At 30.3% G+C, this 16,269-nt stretch overlaps 2 protein-coding genes and 1 long non-coding RNA gene across 3 annotated transcripts in view; 1 reads left to right on the top strand and 2 right to left on the bottom strand.

Moving 5' to 3' along the window:
- LOC105144508 (neural cell adhesion molecule 2) overlaps positions 1-2,433 on the bottom strand; it is a 34,975-nt gene extending 32,542 nt beyond the window's left edge. The window contains exon 1 of the mRNA XM_011053446.2: positions 1,182-2,433. Within this exon, the coding sequence (XP_011051748.1) occupies positions 1,182-1,263 (82 nt within the window). The 5' untranslated portion in view covers positions 1,264-2,433. The remainder of the gene's footprint in view (positions 1-1,181) is intronic.
- The window catches only part of LOC105144509 (uncharacterized), a 201,089-nt gene extending 198,002 nt beyond the window's left edge, over positions 1-3,087 (top strand). The window contains exons 7-9 of the long non-coding RNA XR_015545850.1: positions 1,154-1,264; positions 2,104-2,192; positions 2,317-3,087. This is a non-coding gene — a long non-coding RNA (uncharacterized LOC105144509). The remainder of the gene's footprint in view (positions 1-1,153; positions 1,265-2,103; positions 2,193-2,316) is intronic.
- A 3,571-nt stretch (positions 3,088-6,658) lies between these two features.
- On the bottom strand, positions 6,659-16,144 carry LOC105144580 (cytochrome P450 6a2). The gene is made up of 5 exons (XM_011053558.2): positions 10,894-16,144; positions 9,950-10,472; positions 9,147-9,368; positions 8,692-8,943; positions 6,659-8,504 (listed from the first exon to the last, which is right to left on the bottom strand). Exons 1-5 carry the CDS (start codon positions 11,218-11,220, stop codon positions 8,335-8,337), a joined length of 1,494 nt encoding a protein of 497 aa, XP_011051860.2. The 5' UTR covers positions 11,221-16,144; the 3' UTR covers positions 6,659-8,334.
- Between the last annotated feature and the right edge of the window lie 125 nt (positions 16,145-16,269).

The raw sequence follows: 16,269 nt of genomic DNA, 5'->3' as shown, positions 1-16,269 counted from the left end.
AATATAGTAATAATAATAAAACGATATTTAATGTCGAATGTGGAGATTTTTCTTTAGTGGAATTTTTGGAACGTCCACTAATTGAAGTTTATTCTGGTTAAATCCAAAAGTGTTAATAAAATAAAATGTATAGGTCTCTCTCTCTCTTTCTATTTTTAGTTAACTGGTTAGATGACCGTCAGTATTTTTTATTTGACTGGCATATTTTTTATTTGATACAAAAAAATGGTCATTGTAATCTTTTTTTTAGAGTCACAAAACGATCGCTGTGACTAATTGTGTTAATTGATTCAATTATTGCCGTTTGTTCAAGAATTCTTATCAAAGTACCATATTCTAGTCTTTATGATATTTGTCATACATGCGCGATTAGATATAAACGGTGGAAATGAGAGGAAAATTTTATCAGAAATACGATTGTACACGTATAGACATTTATTTTAATTTTTCTTCATGCTCTATCTAGAGTTCTGTAAAATATTTAATCACTAACTATTCGACATCGTATTATAGTTTTTACTATCTACATTTGCTTTAATTATTAATATGATTATTAATATTTTTATCTGCGATACCAATCGAAAGTCTTTTAAACTTCTTTTTGAGAATTAATTAATCATAATCTTTTGAGATTAAATTAATCATATTCTTTTTTGATAAATTTAAATTCTTTGCATTAAATATTTCATTTACTGCCGGCACTAAGCGAAATTAAAATTTTAATAAAAGAAATTGATCAGCTATCGTGTCACTATCTCGCGTGTCACATCTGCTGGTTCATTATCCTGCGTTGTGATATGGAAAATCGATATGGACGTCGATATAAGCGATCCTAATGCAGGCGCGTAAATATTTTCACTATGTTGAAAGCAGGGGAATATTGCAAGCGTAAACATTTTCCCCGTTACCTGCGAAAGCAACGTAGGTACTTAGCCTTAAACGTGTCGGCGTATATAAGCGATGACGGAACTTTGGAGAAACATAAACTAAAGGAAGAAACCTTATAACAAGAATAGAAGGAATACTTATCGATCTGAACCAATTATTTTTCCCAATCCCATTAGCGAACGTAAACGAAAAGGGAGAGATGGAACTCCTCTCCTTTCGCAATTATGTGTTATATTTTATTCCCTTCTGCCTTTCTCTGTACTAGAAAACTTCCAAGTTCTTCATTCACTTACGTGGCTCGTCGACGTCGCCGAGCAGAACTTCCGCAACGACGAATCGGGCCAGCAAGCTCATCAGCAAAAGCATCCTCTTCATTGTAAGCGGAATGAATTCTTATCTCCTCCGTCTCCTCAGTGCAGATACACTGTCCTTCTCCTTAAACCCTGCTTAAGTGAGAGTCGATGCTGCTGATAAATTTCAATGAGATGAGCGGTGGAGGAGATCCCCGGTGATACGTCAGGTCATCCGGAATCTCGGTTCTAAGGGGTGCATCTCGTCATAAGACGTTGAAGACGGAGGATCCGTCGCATCGATCTGACTCGGTCCTCCGAGGTGGCCGATTTTCACCGGCAGTGAAAAGCACGGGCTCCCAATAAAACGTCCGACACTTTTAACGGTAACGAGCGAGGGTGACGGCGGGGGTCCCGACCTGCGCTTTGAGAGAAGGCTTAAGTGCAGTTGACGGAGCACGCGAGGCACTTCGCCGGTAGATTCTCGACGTAAAACTGCAGATTAAGTAAGTCGCGTAACTCCTTAAAGGCTCCGCGCGATTACGCGCGTTATTTATGTACGGAAACTTCAGCGTCGTCTAACAGGGTTACTCGATCGGGTAATTGTACATCCTTGCACAGTCTATTGGCGTTCACTTCATACACCACTAAGTCTCACACGCGCGCACACAGATGACCCATTCCACGTCATCTCTCCTCGTCATCGCTTGGTGATAATGACGTAATGATGTTTTCGAGAACGTGGGACGGAAAAATCGATAAATTAGTTTGTCATATCGTGCGATCACGATAGCGTTAACGATCGCAACTAACACATCCGCTAACGAAAAACATTTTACATTATGCACTTTGGTATATCGGGATTACCGCCCACCGTTCTCGTGCATCCTCCGCAAAATTTATACTGCGTCGCTTTTTATTATAGGGAAATGAAGAAAAGGCCTTCAAGCAGCAAACACCAAAGTATTAATATCTCCAATCACATCGGACTTGTCAGATCCAACTCCATTTCAGGTACAAATGTGACTGATTACCTGGGAAGAATTATCTAGCTTAAATATTATCTATTTTATCTAAAAAAATATATCTCATTCCTTCTCGAGGGAGAATGTTCTAACCGCATGATTCCGTAAACCAGATCGCAACCCCGGGTCAGCGGCCGACAGTGCAGTGGCGAACTCGTGATGAGTCTTCCTCTGGGACACGAATAGAGCGATCGCGTGAGGGTGGTTTTGGTTCACAACTACCGTAAAGTCACTTTCACCTGTCACGCGTGGATTCGCTTTGGATCTTGATTGATGTCCAGGTCTCACTCACGCGGGAGATCGGTGATTGATTCCAATCGGCCTTCCCAACCGATCCTCGATAAACGCGAACCCCTGCTCAAGGTGGAAGGCGCGCTCACTGCTGCGTTGCGGCAGGCCTACTGACAGTGCCATCGAAGCTTTCGGCTCGGCTCGGCATGACTCGTGTAGGTCCGTCACCCTCCGGTGCGGCGGCCGCTTAAAGCGCCCGCCGATCACTTTTCATCCCCTTCGCTCCCGCGCCCAACCTCGTCCTATACCACTGCGTGCACTCCTCCCTTCGGACTACCCGACACTTCGCGAATCGCGTGAACGTTAGAAAACGCTGAGACCGCGAGCGATACCGAACAAAGAGAACGCGAGTCGTTTGTGTTTAGCCTTTAGATCGGAACGTGAAAAATAAGGCTTAACAATACGGGGAAGTAATCTGTACGCCAGCGAAGCGAGGAATAAAAAAATCTTGAAGTGCACATATAAAAAATGTAAGAATTCGGAAAGATTACCGAAAACTCAATTTCCATCCTAATGTCACAAATAAATCAAAGAATCTCTCTCTGTTTTTTTTTACTTTAAATTTAATAATTTTTTTGTTTAAAAGAAAATAATTTAATGTCTTTTTTCTTACAATATACAAAATCATGAATCAATATATCGCTCTTCGAAGCAATTTGTAATCATTTTCTGAAAATGAAAACATTATAATATGATCGATTCTATGTCATTTAGTGTTAAAAGGAGGATTATGTCAAACACACATGAGATGGATATTATGTGCGATGCAAAGCATTTTGAAACATTCGGCGTTTTACTCAAAATGACAATCGCACTACCATTGAAATGACACAGTGTGTTGCTTTCTGTGTGTCTGACCAACTACGTTTGCGAATATAACTTCGCGTCTCTCTGTCGATCGACTAAAACTACTTGCGTGGTATGCGAATTTTAGAGAAAAAACAGAAAACAAAATTTAACAGGAACAAATTATATTGAAAATTAAATGTCTACTGAAAATCTGTAAAATAATTTCATAATGAAGTTTATTTTAAGTTACGATGTTATATAATATCTATGATAGATTTCAAACTTCAGCAATAATTCAATTGCCGTTGCAGTATTTACGTTCATTTTTTACTAATACAAAATTAAATTGTTATAAACATTAAATAAAAGCGAAAAATTTAAAGATATGTGTAAAATGTAATTACATAGAATATATTTATATGTATAAATATTATTCATATCATTGAGCACTGATAACGAATGATGAATGTGTCCGTTCAAATAATTGCGAAATATTAAGATAGTACATCAATTAATTAATATGAAAAAAACATTATGTGTTTTTATGTAAAAATAAAATTTTAAAAATCAGAATGTTCTCGCGCGAACCTTCTTTTATTATTATTGTTATTATTACTTTCCTATCAGTTCCTATTAATTCCTCGTGTTTACGCATTCCAATATACTGCAAGCAATTTTTTTACATGCGCTTTGTATTGCAGTAAAATAAAAAATATTCAAGAAAAATGACAACTGCCAATGCATAAAAGCGCGAGTATTAAAAACTAAAAATTGAATTACAGAACAAGCCGGATTTAATTCGTACACCCCGGAGGCAGTGAAAGTGATTTACGTGTGTGTCGGCTAACCGAAAAAAATCACACATGTATACACACATGAAACATATGCATTGCATTGGCATGGACATTTAAAATTCGAGGACATAACTGGAAAAACGTGAAATGTTAACTCTTTGTCGGCTGCCTCTTTTATCTTTATTTAAAAATTTTACAAAATTTGTATCGGAACAATCCTAAAATGGTTCAATTTCGAAATTGCCCTGTGTTGATAAAATTTTTCAAAAATATAAATAGCACGAGCTTACAATTATGCAATAACGCTTAACTTGTTTATATACGCAATATATATCAAGTAACCAAGACAGCGATCGCATTTACCATAATTATAATGTATTCATTAAAAGCGCAGGTGCGCAATACGGTATACTCAAGACGAAAGTTTATTGCTTTCGCAACAAGTTTCTGGAACGCTATTGTAGAACGATGATTCGCTCGAGATATTACACTTGCCAAAATGAGAATAGTCCAAAATATCTGAATATTATCTCAATACTGCAGTGAAGTATTGTTATTTATCTCATGAAAATAACGTGCGGTAGTATGCACACGATTAAAGACATTTAAAGCTATTTCTGATCTCACTGAACAACAATGAAGATTAATAAAAGAAGAAATGTAAGCGTTATATAAAATTATAATAAAGTCATGTAATATTCTAAGTCTTAAGTCTATTATATTGACATATCATGTATTACAGTATTATACAGATCAATTTGATTTTAATAAATTTCAGGATATATTTTAGTAAATACATGAAAGCGAGATTGATTAGCTAGTTGATAATTACTGAAAATTAGCGATAACAAGAGAAATCTTTAATATAAGGATATTTTTACGAACGCCAGTTCTTTTTTGCTATTATAATAAAACTGAAAAAAAGAATAAACCCTATCAGTAGTTCTCCTTCATATATATATATATATATATATATATATATATATATATATCATAGATCTTCATTAAGTAATTATCTGTTGTTATCTTCGCGCGCGAATGTAATTTTCCCGAAGTTGTCAAAATAATCGGCAGCGAAGTTGGTCTCTTCACACCAACCGCAAACTTTCCGATAGTTGTACTTTGCGGTGATATAATAGTACATTGCGGAACGAACGTAAAGCGCTCGAGTAAGATATTACATATTATCGCGCATCGTTAGTTCCCTTTTAGCAGCAAAACTTAATTATGAATTTTTATCCAAAAAGTGATATAATAATCGCCACACAATTGCGCTCTCATTGTCAGATCATCATTGTTAAGATTTTATATTCAGTTATTCATTTGCTCTCGCAAAATTTTTTTAATGAAACAGTATCAATCATTATTATTATCGTATGTAAAATAGTACACGATACAATGCAAAAATATGTTCTAGTTATTTTGGTGCAATTTTCGCGAAATATTCAGGAAAATATTATTTTGTTACAGACTTATAAGAAAATATATATTTTTATCTTCTTTTATTATGTTTATCACTGCTTTATAATAACGGTGTTAAATGAATTTATTCAGATACCATTTTTACCAAATATTCGTCATTATTTTTGTCAGGTGTTTAATAAATCACATTTCTTATTGTATCTGTATAAGATGAATCAAATATGACATTTTATAAACGAAATTCCTTAATTACAAATGATTTTACGACAACTTATGTCAAAGAGAAACTGAAAATTTACTTACCTATCTCTCTGTTTGTCACTTGTCTTTTAAAAATAAAAAATTAAAAAATTTATTTAGAACGCACAATTAACAACAATTATTATTAATAATAAAAGTATATTTACAGAGTCAAATTTTTAATGAATTAAAATAATAAAAATTTGTGTGTATAAAATTACAAATAATTGTAAACAAATAAGCAAATAGTTATAAATAAAAATATTTAAAACTATTTGTTTATTTGTTTATAATTTATCTCAAGACTGATATAACAGTACAATATCGAAATAAATAAATTTTTATTATTTTTATTATTAAAAACTTGATTCTAAATATACTTTTATTATTAATAATAATTATTGTGTGTTGTAAATAAATAATTTTTAAAATTTTTTATAAACAGTATAAAAATGTATTAAGATAAGCATTGAATATGTATAATCATATATAATAATCTGTGCGTATACACACACGCACACACATAAATACAAATGTATTTACATATATACAAATATTTTTGTAATAAGCAACAATTGATGTGCTTTTATATTAGAAAACTACGTTCCAGAAACTTGCTTTACTTTTCCGTTTGTTTGCGAGTGCGCAATCCTCATTTCAAAAATTGTAATCCGGGTTTAGTTTCTGCAATATAATAGCAGAAACTGTGTACCTAATGTTTTCAGTACTCAGTGTTTACATTTTACTGTCGCAATTCACTTTATAATTATTTAAGACCGTTCCTTTTTTTGTAAAATTAATTAACCATACAGTTAAAAAATAAGTAGTAATAACAATATAAATATTATACAAACAGCTACGATTAATTAAGGAGGGAATATTTCATGCATAATTAACTTTTCAAATTCAAATTCGTAGGTTAAATTTAAGAATCAAAATCTATTTTATAATATTGATTATACATACATTTTTATTATCCTCTATGGTCCAAATTTTTTTCGTGGCCATAAAAAAATTTATGTAACATAAAATTAACAAATATTAATCTCTAAATACAGATTGATAATGGATTCAGTAGTTTCAATACTTTTTTTTTACAAAAGCATTAAAGGATCATTTATTAATCTGTAAGAATTGATCAATCATAATCAATTATTTTCTTTTCATTCGACTATGTAACATAAAATTAACAAAATATCGATATTAATATATAACTTCAAAGTTACACCAGGCAATAAAGGGTTAACTCTCCTGCACCACTTCGAAATTTTCAATCATAATTTACACTCTGGGAAACAGCATATATTTTTTATACCTCCGATTTACATGAAAATCTAAAAAGATTCTTGCACGCTTGTTAAACCTAATAATAAATTTTTACTATAATAAAAACTAGATTATGTTTTATTTGTTTTTTACATATTGAAATCTGAATTTTGAGAAAACGTAATATCGACTGTACCTTAAAAGGCACAAAGTAGTGCTGGAGGATTAATATTATAATTTTTTTACATCCGTTATTTACCGTTTTATACGTATACATTATACAATAATTTGCATATTTCAAGTGTGCATTATCTATAATTCCATTAATCACTGCGAGTACTAAAAATCTATAGTTATAGTAACGTGAACTATAGATTTTCAGTATTCGCAGTGCATAATGAAGCGCAACCTGTTCGTAGCATTATATGTATTATTTCAAAATAAGTATTACTGCGAACATGATATTTATGATGCATAACATGAGGAATATTGAAATGTCAACATATTAACCAAAACTGGATTATTATCGAACTGTCAATAATAATATGATTCTTCTTAGCATTATTATTAATATTATGTAGCGTTATTCTCTGAGTTGGTCATTATTTATTTAATACAATTTCGTTTCATATTTAGTGATTGTAAGAAACAAATATGAGTTCAATGAAGATTAATCAATTAATATTAACGCCATGCGATGTCTATATAATAATAAATTCTCATCACGTTAGTGTTAATATTAAATCCACATCAATATTTATTAGAATGTAATGATTCTTAACATTATTGCGTAATACATATATATCAAATTAATACATCGGCTATTGTACTTTTGCAATTATAATTAATGTATAAAATTAATACGGAACTGAGAATAATATTACACAATAAAATATCCGTATTAATGAATAAATACTCATAGTAAAAAGGGAGTTGAATCTTTTGAATCATCTGGATGTGTTGCGATCATTGATGTGTGTGTAATGCTTATAGATATAATTATTCAAACATTGCAAAAAATTTTACACGATTAATTTTTCTTTTATCAATAAATGTTATCTCATTGACTTATGTCTGTTTCTATCAATATAAATTAACTTTAATCTCGGTTCAACATATTTTTCATTTTTTCTTAGTTTTAAAAATTAGAAAAAGATGAAAGTAAATTGTACTGAGAGTAAAGTTAACCTACATTAATATGTAGTGTAAATGTGTACTATGAATATTACATAAACGTTACAATGGAATACATAATGTCATTTTGTATTGTTTGATTAACTTATAAATGTACAGGTATACATGTAGCATACAATACTTACAAATTATATATTAGTCGAGTTTGGTCAATTTTACATATACGCCATGAGTTATTTGGAACAAGAAATTGGTCCATGGACTATGGATAAGTGGAATCTGAGTCATTTCACAAACATCTATTTTATGATTCATCAGCACTTTAATTAAACCAACCTTGGTCTGATTAGTGGCAAATCTTTTACCTAAAAAAAACAATCGATATTTCGATATCACATTTCGATATTTCTCCAGTAAATATGTCTATATGCCCTGTCTATGTATGTGTATGCATGAGTGTATGTAGAATGTTAAATATGAAAAGAAATAAATTTCGCAAACATTGTGATATTGTTGTAACACAAAAATTTTTCCATAAATTTTTTAAATTACCAATACAATTTCTTGGACCATCTCCGAAAGGTAAATAATACATAGGATTCCTCTGTTTTACATTTTCCTCGCTAAATCGTTCAGGATCAAAAACTTCCGGATCTGGATAAATATTCGGATCATGTTGAATAGCATAATTGGGTATAATCACAACTTGCCCTTTTCGTAGAGTGATCTTAGTCCCCTCGAAAGTATAATTCTTTGTAGGTTGCCTCATTAGAAACGTTACTGGTGGATATTTCCTAAGAACCTCTGCAAAGTAATACAAACACTTGATTTATCAGAAAGATATTTTTTCGATAAATCGAACAGTTGATTTATCAAACCTTCCGCATATCTCACGGAAATAGTCGCCTCTGATTTTCAGAAAATCGAAAAAAATCACAACAACCTTTGTGAATGAATTTGATTTGTTAAATTATTTATAAGAAATACTTTTTAAAAGATAAACAAACCTTGATAAATCTTTTCCAAATAGTTCATTTTCTTGATGTTATCATATAATATTACTCCGTCAGTACTGTCAAGGACTTCTTTAATCTCCTTTCGAACTTTTTCTTGAATTGATTGATTCTGCGCTAGTTCATACATTGCAAGAGACATCGTAATAGAAGATGTCTCGAAACCAGCCGCGAAAAATACGAACAATTGGGCAGCAATGAATTCATCCGTTACATCTTAAAAATAAGAATAATAATAATTTTATATTTAGATTTTATATGAAGAAGAAAGAAATTATAGGCTATTACAATCGTTATCATATAAAAAAAAATTAAAAAATAATAGTGTTGAATATACGAGAAGTGACAATTTTGTTGAAATATTTAAAAATTTAGCATTTAGATGCAGATCTGAAAATATTGGGTCATCTAAAAAGTATCCGCGGTTTTTTCACTAGATGGTGTTTAGTCAACACATCTAGTGACAAACAACCACGGATACTTTTTAGATAACCCAATAATTTTTTGAAGTGTCAAAATAACTAGCAGAACGTTCAAATTAGTTGTTAGAATGTCAATACTTTTTGCAATATTACTCATTAATTATTAAGTTTCCTCCATAAATAATTTGATATTTTAACAAAAATATTTTCAAATTTGTATCTACCTAAATTTTTATTTATTTCAACAAAGTCGTTCTCTCAGTGTAATATCATGTTAATCACTCTTAAATTATCATATTAATTGTTTTATGACAAAAATACGTCTAACGCATTCGAAAATTTATAAATTAAGACGCAAAAAAGCAATGTTCCTACTATTAACGCCCAATTTGCCAGGATTATCTTTGAGGTCGATAAGTACATTGATGAAATCGTTTCGATGCACATTGTTCCGCTTCCTGTATTCTATAGTTTCTCGGGTAATATCTGTCATGAATTTGGTCACGTCATGATCGTCAAAGAAATATCCGAAATTCTTGTAGAACCACGGTATTTCTTTAAGTGTATTTCTAATCATGACTTTTGGAGTAGAGCGAAATATCTTACGGCCCATACGCTGAAACTGATTATTCTCTTCTTTCAATGCGTTCATCTCGAGACCGAAAACGCACGATCCGATCACGTCAATAGTGAATTTAGATGTCAGATGTCGGCACTCGACAATACTGTCTTTAGATACTATCTCATCTAGATACTTCTCGAAGTGGTCGGAACAGTTCAGCAACAAGTGAAACATGTCCTTCAACTTCCCGGTCGTGAAGATGGGCGAAAGCCTCGTTCTTAATGATCGCCATCTAAGAGCGTCGAGTTTGAAGAGGTGCATGGACATGGGTTCGGCCTATAAATTATGCATCAGTGTATCAGAAAGTGGGAATTATGTTAGAAAGTTTCCTTTCAAAGTTTCCGAATGATCAACGCTTGCCTCGAAACTTATACGTCAGCTCAACTTTAAATTGGAGAGAGAAAAAGAGAGATACTCTTTTCCAACTCTTAATTTTTTTAGTTATTGTAATTGATATGTACGTTTCGAAACAAAAAATGAGAAAACAAATTAAAAATAATTATTTTAAGTAATTAAAATTATTTTTTTTAATTATGAAGACTTTGTACAATTGAACCGTACAGAATTGTTACCATCTTCATTAGTAAAGATTATTACATTTTTTAATTAATCAACATCTTAAGTTTATTTGTCTTTGATTTTGTTTTTACTTATTGCTTTGCATATATTTACACATTATTAATATTTTCAAGAATACCTTTTCATAAACATGTGAATGTCGTTCGGCAAAGATGGTGAAATCCTTGATCAACACCTGTTTGATATATTCTGGATCTTTTATGATGAGCGCAGGGTTTCCTCTCAAAAATACTCCCACCATGGATTCTTTCGGATATCGGTCATAAATTTCTTTGAAAAAATCGTTCAGGTTTTTCTTGCCCATTAAAAATTCGACAATGTTGCCGAAGAACGGAATGGGTTTCGGTCCATTGATCCCGCATGATGTCCAATAGTCAAAATCAGCGGTCAAATAATAATAAAGTAAATATAAGATTACCACGCAGGTACAGAGAATTTCGAACATGCCTGTAGCTATTGTTGTTAGCTGGCCGCTATTGTAATTGTGATGCCTGTTATATGATTATTGTACAGTTCAACTCACTGTAAACTTGAACTGAACAGCTCGAATACAGATAACATGCAGTTCAACGACATTTACGAGAAACATATAACTGACACTGCTAGATATTATGTCCGCACTAAGTTTAATAGGAGGCTCCCCACTTCTTGTTACATCGCTTAAGAGAGAAGGGTTGAAGATTTATATGTGTATTGCTACATTTTTATAACTGCGTACCATTAAAATCATACGGAATTTATAACAGATATGTTGAATCATTCTATTTTTAAATATCCTATTTTTAAAGTTTCATTCATCTACTTATTAATTTTATAACCGATAAGATAAAATTAATGGTTTTTGTTAGAATATAAATTATAATGAAATCCTAGACGATTGAAAAATTTATAAGTGCAATAGTTTGGAGATAGAACTTGTATATATATATATACTTTGTGAAATATATACTTAATACATATAAAAGTTCCTTTTTAATTATAAATCAGAATATAAATACAAGAGAATGTATCGTTTACACTCTGATAAAGAGAATCAATTCAAATTAATGAGAAAATCATTTGTGTTCGTGAGATATTATATTGTGTTATTCCGATAAGATATAAACCTTATATTGATACATATGTCTATTTAGTTACACAGGGTCTCCGTATATAATCGGACTGATAAAAATATGACGATAAAATATAACAATACGTATAAAAATATTACGATACTTATGTATCGATACTTATATTTAGGTACATTTTAGTTACTTTTTGAATGATATTTTTCTGCATTAAATAGATTATTCAATTGTATAACAAAAATTTCTATGAAATATGACACATTTTTACTGAACTGTTGAACGTGCATTTAATACAAGGCACCAAATTTTAACGCCGTAACAAAATAATTTGTCCAATGAAAATGTTGAATGTTTGATGTTTTTAAAACATAATGCATAAATGTTAAATGAATTATTTAAATAAAACTAATTAATAGTTGTATAAGTATTATTTTGTTTTTATTGTATAACATGTTAAACTGACATAGAATATTTATAAATATACATATAAAATACATGTAATACGTAAATATTACGTAATACATGACATCATAAATATCTGTTTATTCTAAAATTTTATGTTAATAAATAAAAGTATCTGTACATTTAAGGCTCCTGAATGATCATCACAGCCTTAAATCGTGACATCAAAAGCAAGAAATAACTCGTTAATTTTTATTACATTTGTAAATAAGAACAATCCAGATAAAAAAAAAATATAAATTATATGATAATTTTAAAGCAATTATAAAGATAAGCTAACACTAGTCTTATTCCCCCGACGCGACAATCGCGACGTAAATAGTTGTAAAAAGCACTTGATTTGTAAGTCTATTTTACAATGTGCTCTTTGTTTCTTGTTTTTTACCTTTTGCTTTTTTTTCCTTTACAACCGTTTTATTAACAATTGTATTTTTTGCTACGTATTTCTCGTTTCTTTCGAAGTTCGTTAACTTTTATCTCACAGAATAATTTAGAAGCATTTAAGATCCAGCTATATAGACTGTTTAAGAGTTTGATTCCTATAGTTTGTGTTATTTTTGTTTCCTGTTTTTTGCCTTTTGTTTTTATTTTTTACATCTTGTCTTTTTGCTTCTTATCCGGTTTTTGTTTTATCTCGGGCGATAGAAATCGGGCGAATCAAACTCTTAAACAGTCTATATAGCTGGATCTTAAATGCTTCTAAATTATTCTGTGTAAATTTATATACTACGTATGTAGTCCTTTTTGAAACACGCGCCGAAATGATTTTTCGATTTTGAAACACTAATTCTATTAAACTACCGCAGTAATATCACGAGTTAAAATTGACTAGCAATTTTAACAATTTTTTGATGCTTTTTCGCATCTTCGAAACTATAATATATTATATTGTTTAAAGCGACCTTATCATTTCGTTTTATCCAAATTGTTTTTATTTACAAATGACATGTAATAAGAATTAATGTGTCATTTCTTGTTACTGACACGGGTAAGGAAAGTTACTTTTTAAGTACTTTTATAGTTATTCGTTATCGAATAAAAAGAGTAACAAGTTACCATTATTAATTTTTAAAGTAGGAAGTTTTTGCAATAACATAAATCCAGATACGGTGAATGCTAAAATCACGTTATCTTTTTCTTAAGTAATTAAGAAGAAGAATCTGACCTTAGCGTTATCATATTTGGATAAATGCAAAACTCCCTAATAATTCATTCGTTACAGTTACCATTACTTGAGAAAATAACTTTTCGTTACTTTTCCGTTACTTTATCAAAATTAACGACCGCTAATCACAGTAGATGGGTGCCCAATCGGTGCAAAGTAATGATAAAAGTAACTGCAAAATTCATTACCAAATCCATCATTCATTACCAAATCCATCAATTATCCGTTATTATTATCATTATCATTACCAAAAAATGTAACTACGTTACCGTTACCAAAAAAAAGTAACGCAGTTACTAGTAAAATCAAAAAAGTAATCTGTAACTATAACTTTGTTACGAGTAACAAGTTACTTCTATTTCTTGCAAGATGTATTCGTGATGTTCAATGTATTTGTGATGACCAAGTACTCAAAAGTCTTAGGATATATTAAATGTACCTGTATCTAGATATTTTATTTTAATAGTACTTGTACTTCGATATTTTTTCCAAAATACCTATACCTTGAATTAAATCTAGGTACTGAAAATAAAGTGTCTTGCATAACACCGAAAATAACTCAGCAGATATTCACGACGTAACTACTTGTGGTACATATTAGTTTGTTAGTCATAGAATGATATCAATTATATTATAGATAGAAATTTTTCGAATATACAGAACGAACATGATTTACAAAAATCTGAAAATAGAAAAAAGAATGCAGGAATAGAAGAGGGGATATAAATTATTATCAATTACTAGTAAGTGTAACTTTACATGTTGGATATACGCATATATTTTGTTCTCATATTTAGTTCAATTATATCATTTAAAAATCACATTCAAAACCTCCATGCTAGATTGAAATTACAAAATTGTAATTACCAACTTTTCAAAATTATATAAAAAGTACATAGCTGTAAAACTGAAGAAATATTTCTTATGTAGCTGTTAAATAAAGATAAATTAAGAATGAGAAAAAGTTAAAAACTCTTTTGAAAAATTAATTTCTATTATTTTATTTTTGTCTATTTTCTAATCCGATATTTTAGTTTTATTTAGACCAAAAACTGTTTGTATCTAGAATGAATTGATACAAATGGACGAATATCTGTATTGATGAACAATAAGTATGATTAATTATTTCCGGAGAATCGACTTAATCGAGAATGTTTTTGTTGCTGTGTCGCACAGCGAAATGTTTAATTAAACGTCGATTCTAGAATCCCAATCTCAGGTAGAAATGAAAATATGCAAATGCAATGAGCTACACGCTGGTAGATACAAGATAGCTGTACAAGCTCGAATTAAGCGCGTAAATGCAGGAAGTCATTTTTTACTTAAACTTTCATAAATTTTTTACAAATATATAGTACAAAATTACAATAATAAAATAAAATTATACGAGAATACATTTTGAACAAAGATAATATTTTTTTAGGATAAGCTTATATAGATAAATAACTTAAAATAAAAAATGAAAATAGTTTTAGCTCCAAGAATAAATCAAATATATGTAAAATGCTTTACATATGAGTTTTAAATATAAGCGTGCGCGGTTGTTGGTGCGCAAATTATATTTATAAGGCGATAAAATATAATTTACAAACAATTAGAATGTAGTTACGAAGTTAACTGTAAACGTTCCGATTTTAAATTTGAGTCCTTCTCAATGCGAAAGTCAAGTACAGACTACTATTTGTTGGTATTTAATAATGGACTTTCTAAGAAGAAGTCTCTCAAATTCAGAGTCCAAATATTTGTAGTTAAATTCGTTGATAAGTACATTTCATAAGTACAATTGTTTACTCAAATTATATCCAAGTAGAACAATAAATCATCATGATATCATAATGATGTCGAAATGACTTTAAAATGATTATTAAAAGTCATTTTTCAATCATTTTTTATTTATTTTGATACCATCATTCATTTTGATGTTATCATGACTTATTGTTCTGTTTGGCGTATTGTTTTATAAATTATTTATAAAACCAACTGCAGAAGTTTATATAAGCATTTTTAATAAATAACGTACTTATCGTTTTCATCTATAAGGTATATCCACACTGTGCTCATCATAAAAAATTGAAGATTTAATATATTCTTATTCTAGTTATAATTCCCTTTTGATGCTACTCTTAGTATAGTATACCCGAGATTTCTTTTACTTTGGTACGTTATGATTTTTTTATTAACAGATGTACACTTTGCTTGTTGCCGTTATATTCAGCGTTTCGATTGAAAAAAAAAAATTGTCGTATATTTAGTTTTATATTTTTTAGAATATCCAGGATAGCAAGTACATGACAAAACGATCTATATAGAATGGCATCAAAGAGTTAAGAAAATATTAAACTATATTTCTCAACAATCTGTGACAAATCTTTCTTTTTAAGAAAACATTCAATCATATAATGCAGAAGTTTTACGAAAATTATATTATTTCGTAACAGAATCTTATGTATACGTAGTGTGAAGTTACACTCGATGTATTTGCGGTCACAATGAAACTTCTTACAGACTTTATATAATTTTACGTAACTGTTTTCTTCGATGAGGGAATTGAAACAAAAAATATCACTTTACAAAGTTGTCATACATGTTAGCATCCTGCTGCAATTAGTTCACCTTCTTATCATGTGTAATATGTGGACTGAGATTGCAAGCTGAGGATACATAAGTAAAAACATATATATATATATATATATATATATATATATATATATATATAACTCGAGCGGGAAAAACTCTTTCAGCCTGAAAAAAAGAAAAGAAGAAAAAAGATATATCTTTTGCAAGTCGTCGTGTCGCATTA

Source organism: Acromyrmex echinatior, chromosome 8 (genome assembly GCF_024713525.1).
Source record: "Acromyrmex echinatior isolate Ae372 chromosome 8, ASM2471352v2, whole genome shotgun sequence".
NCBI classification, from domain to species: Eukaryota; Metazoa; Arthropoda; class Insecta; order Hymenoptera; family Formicidae; genus Acromyrmex; species Acromyrmex echinatior.
The sequence above is the reverse complement of the archived record's forward strand: the minus strand, read 5'-3'. Positions and strand labels throughout refer to the sequence as shown.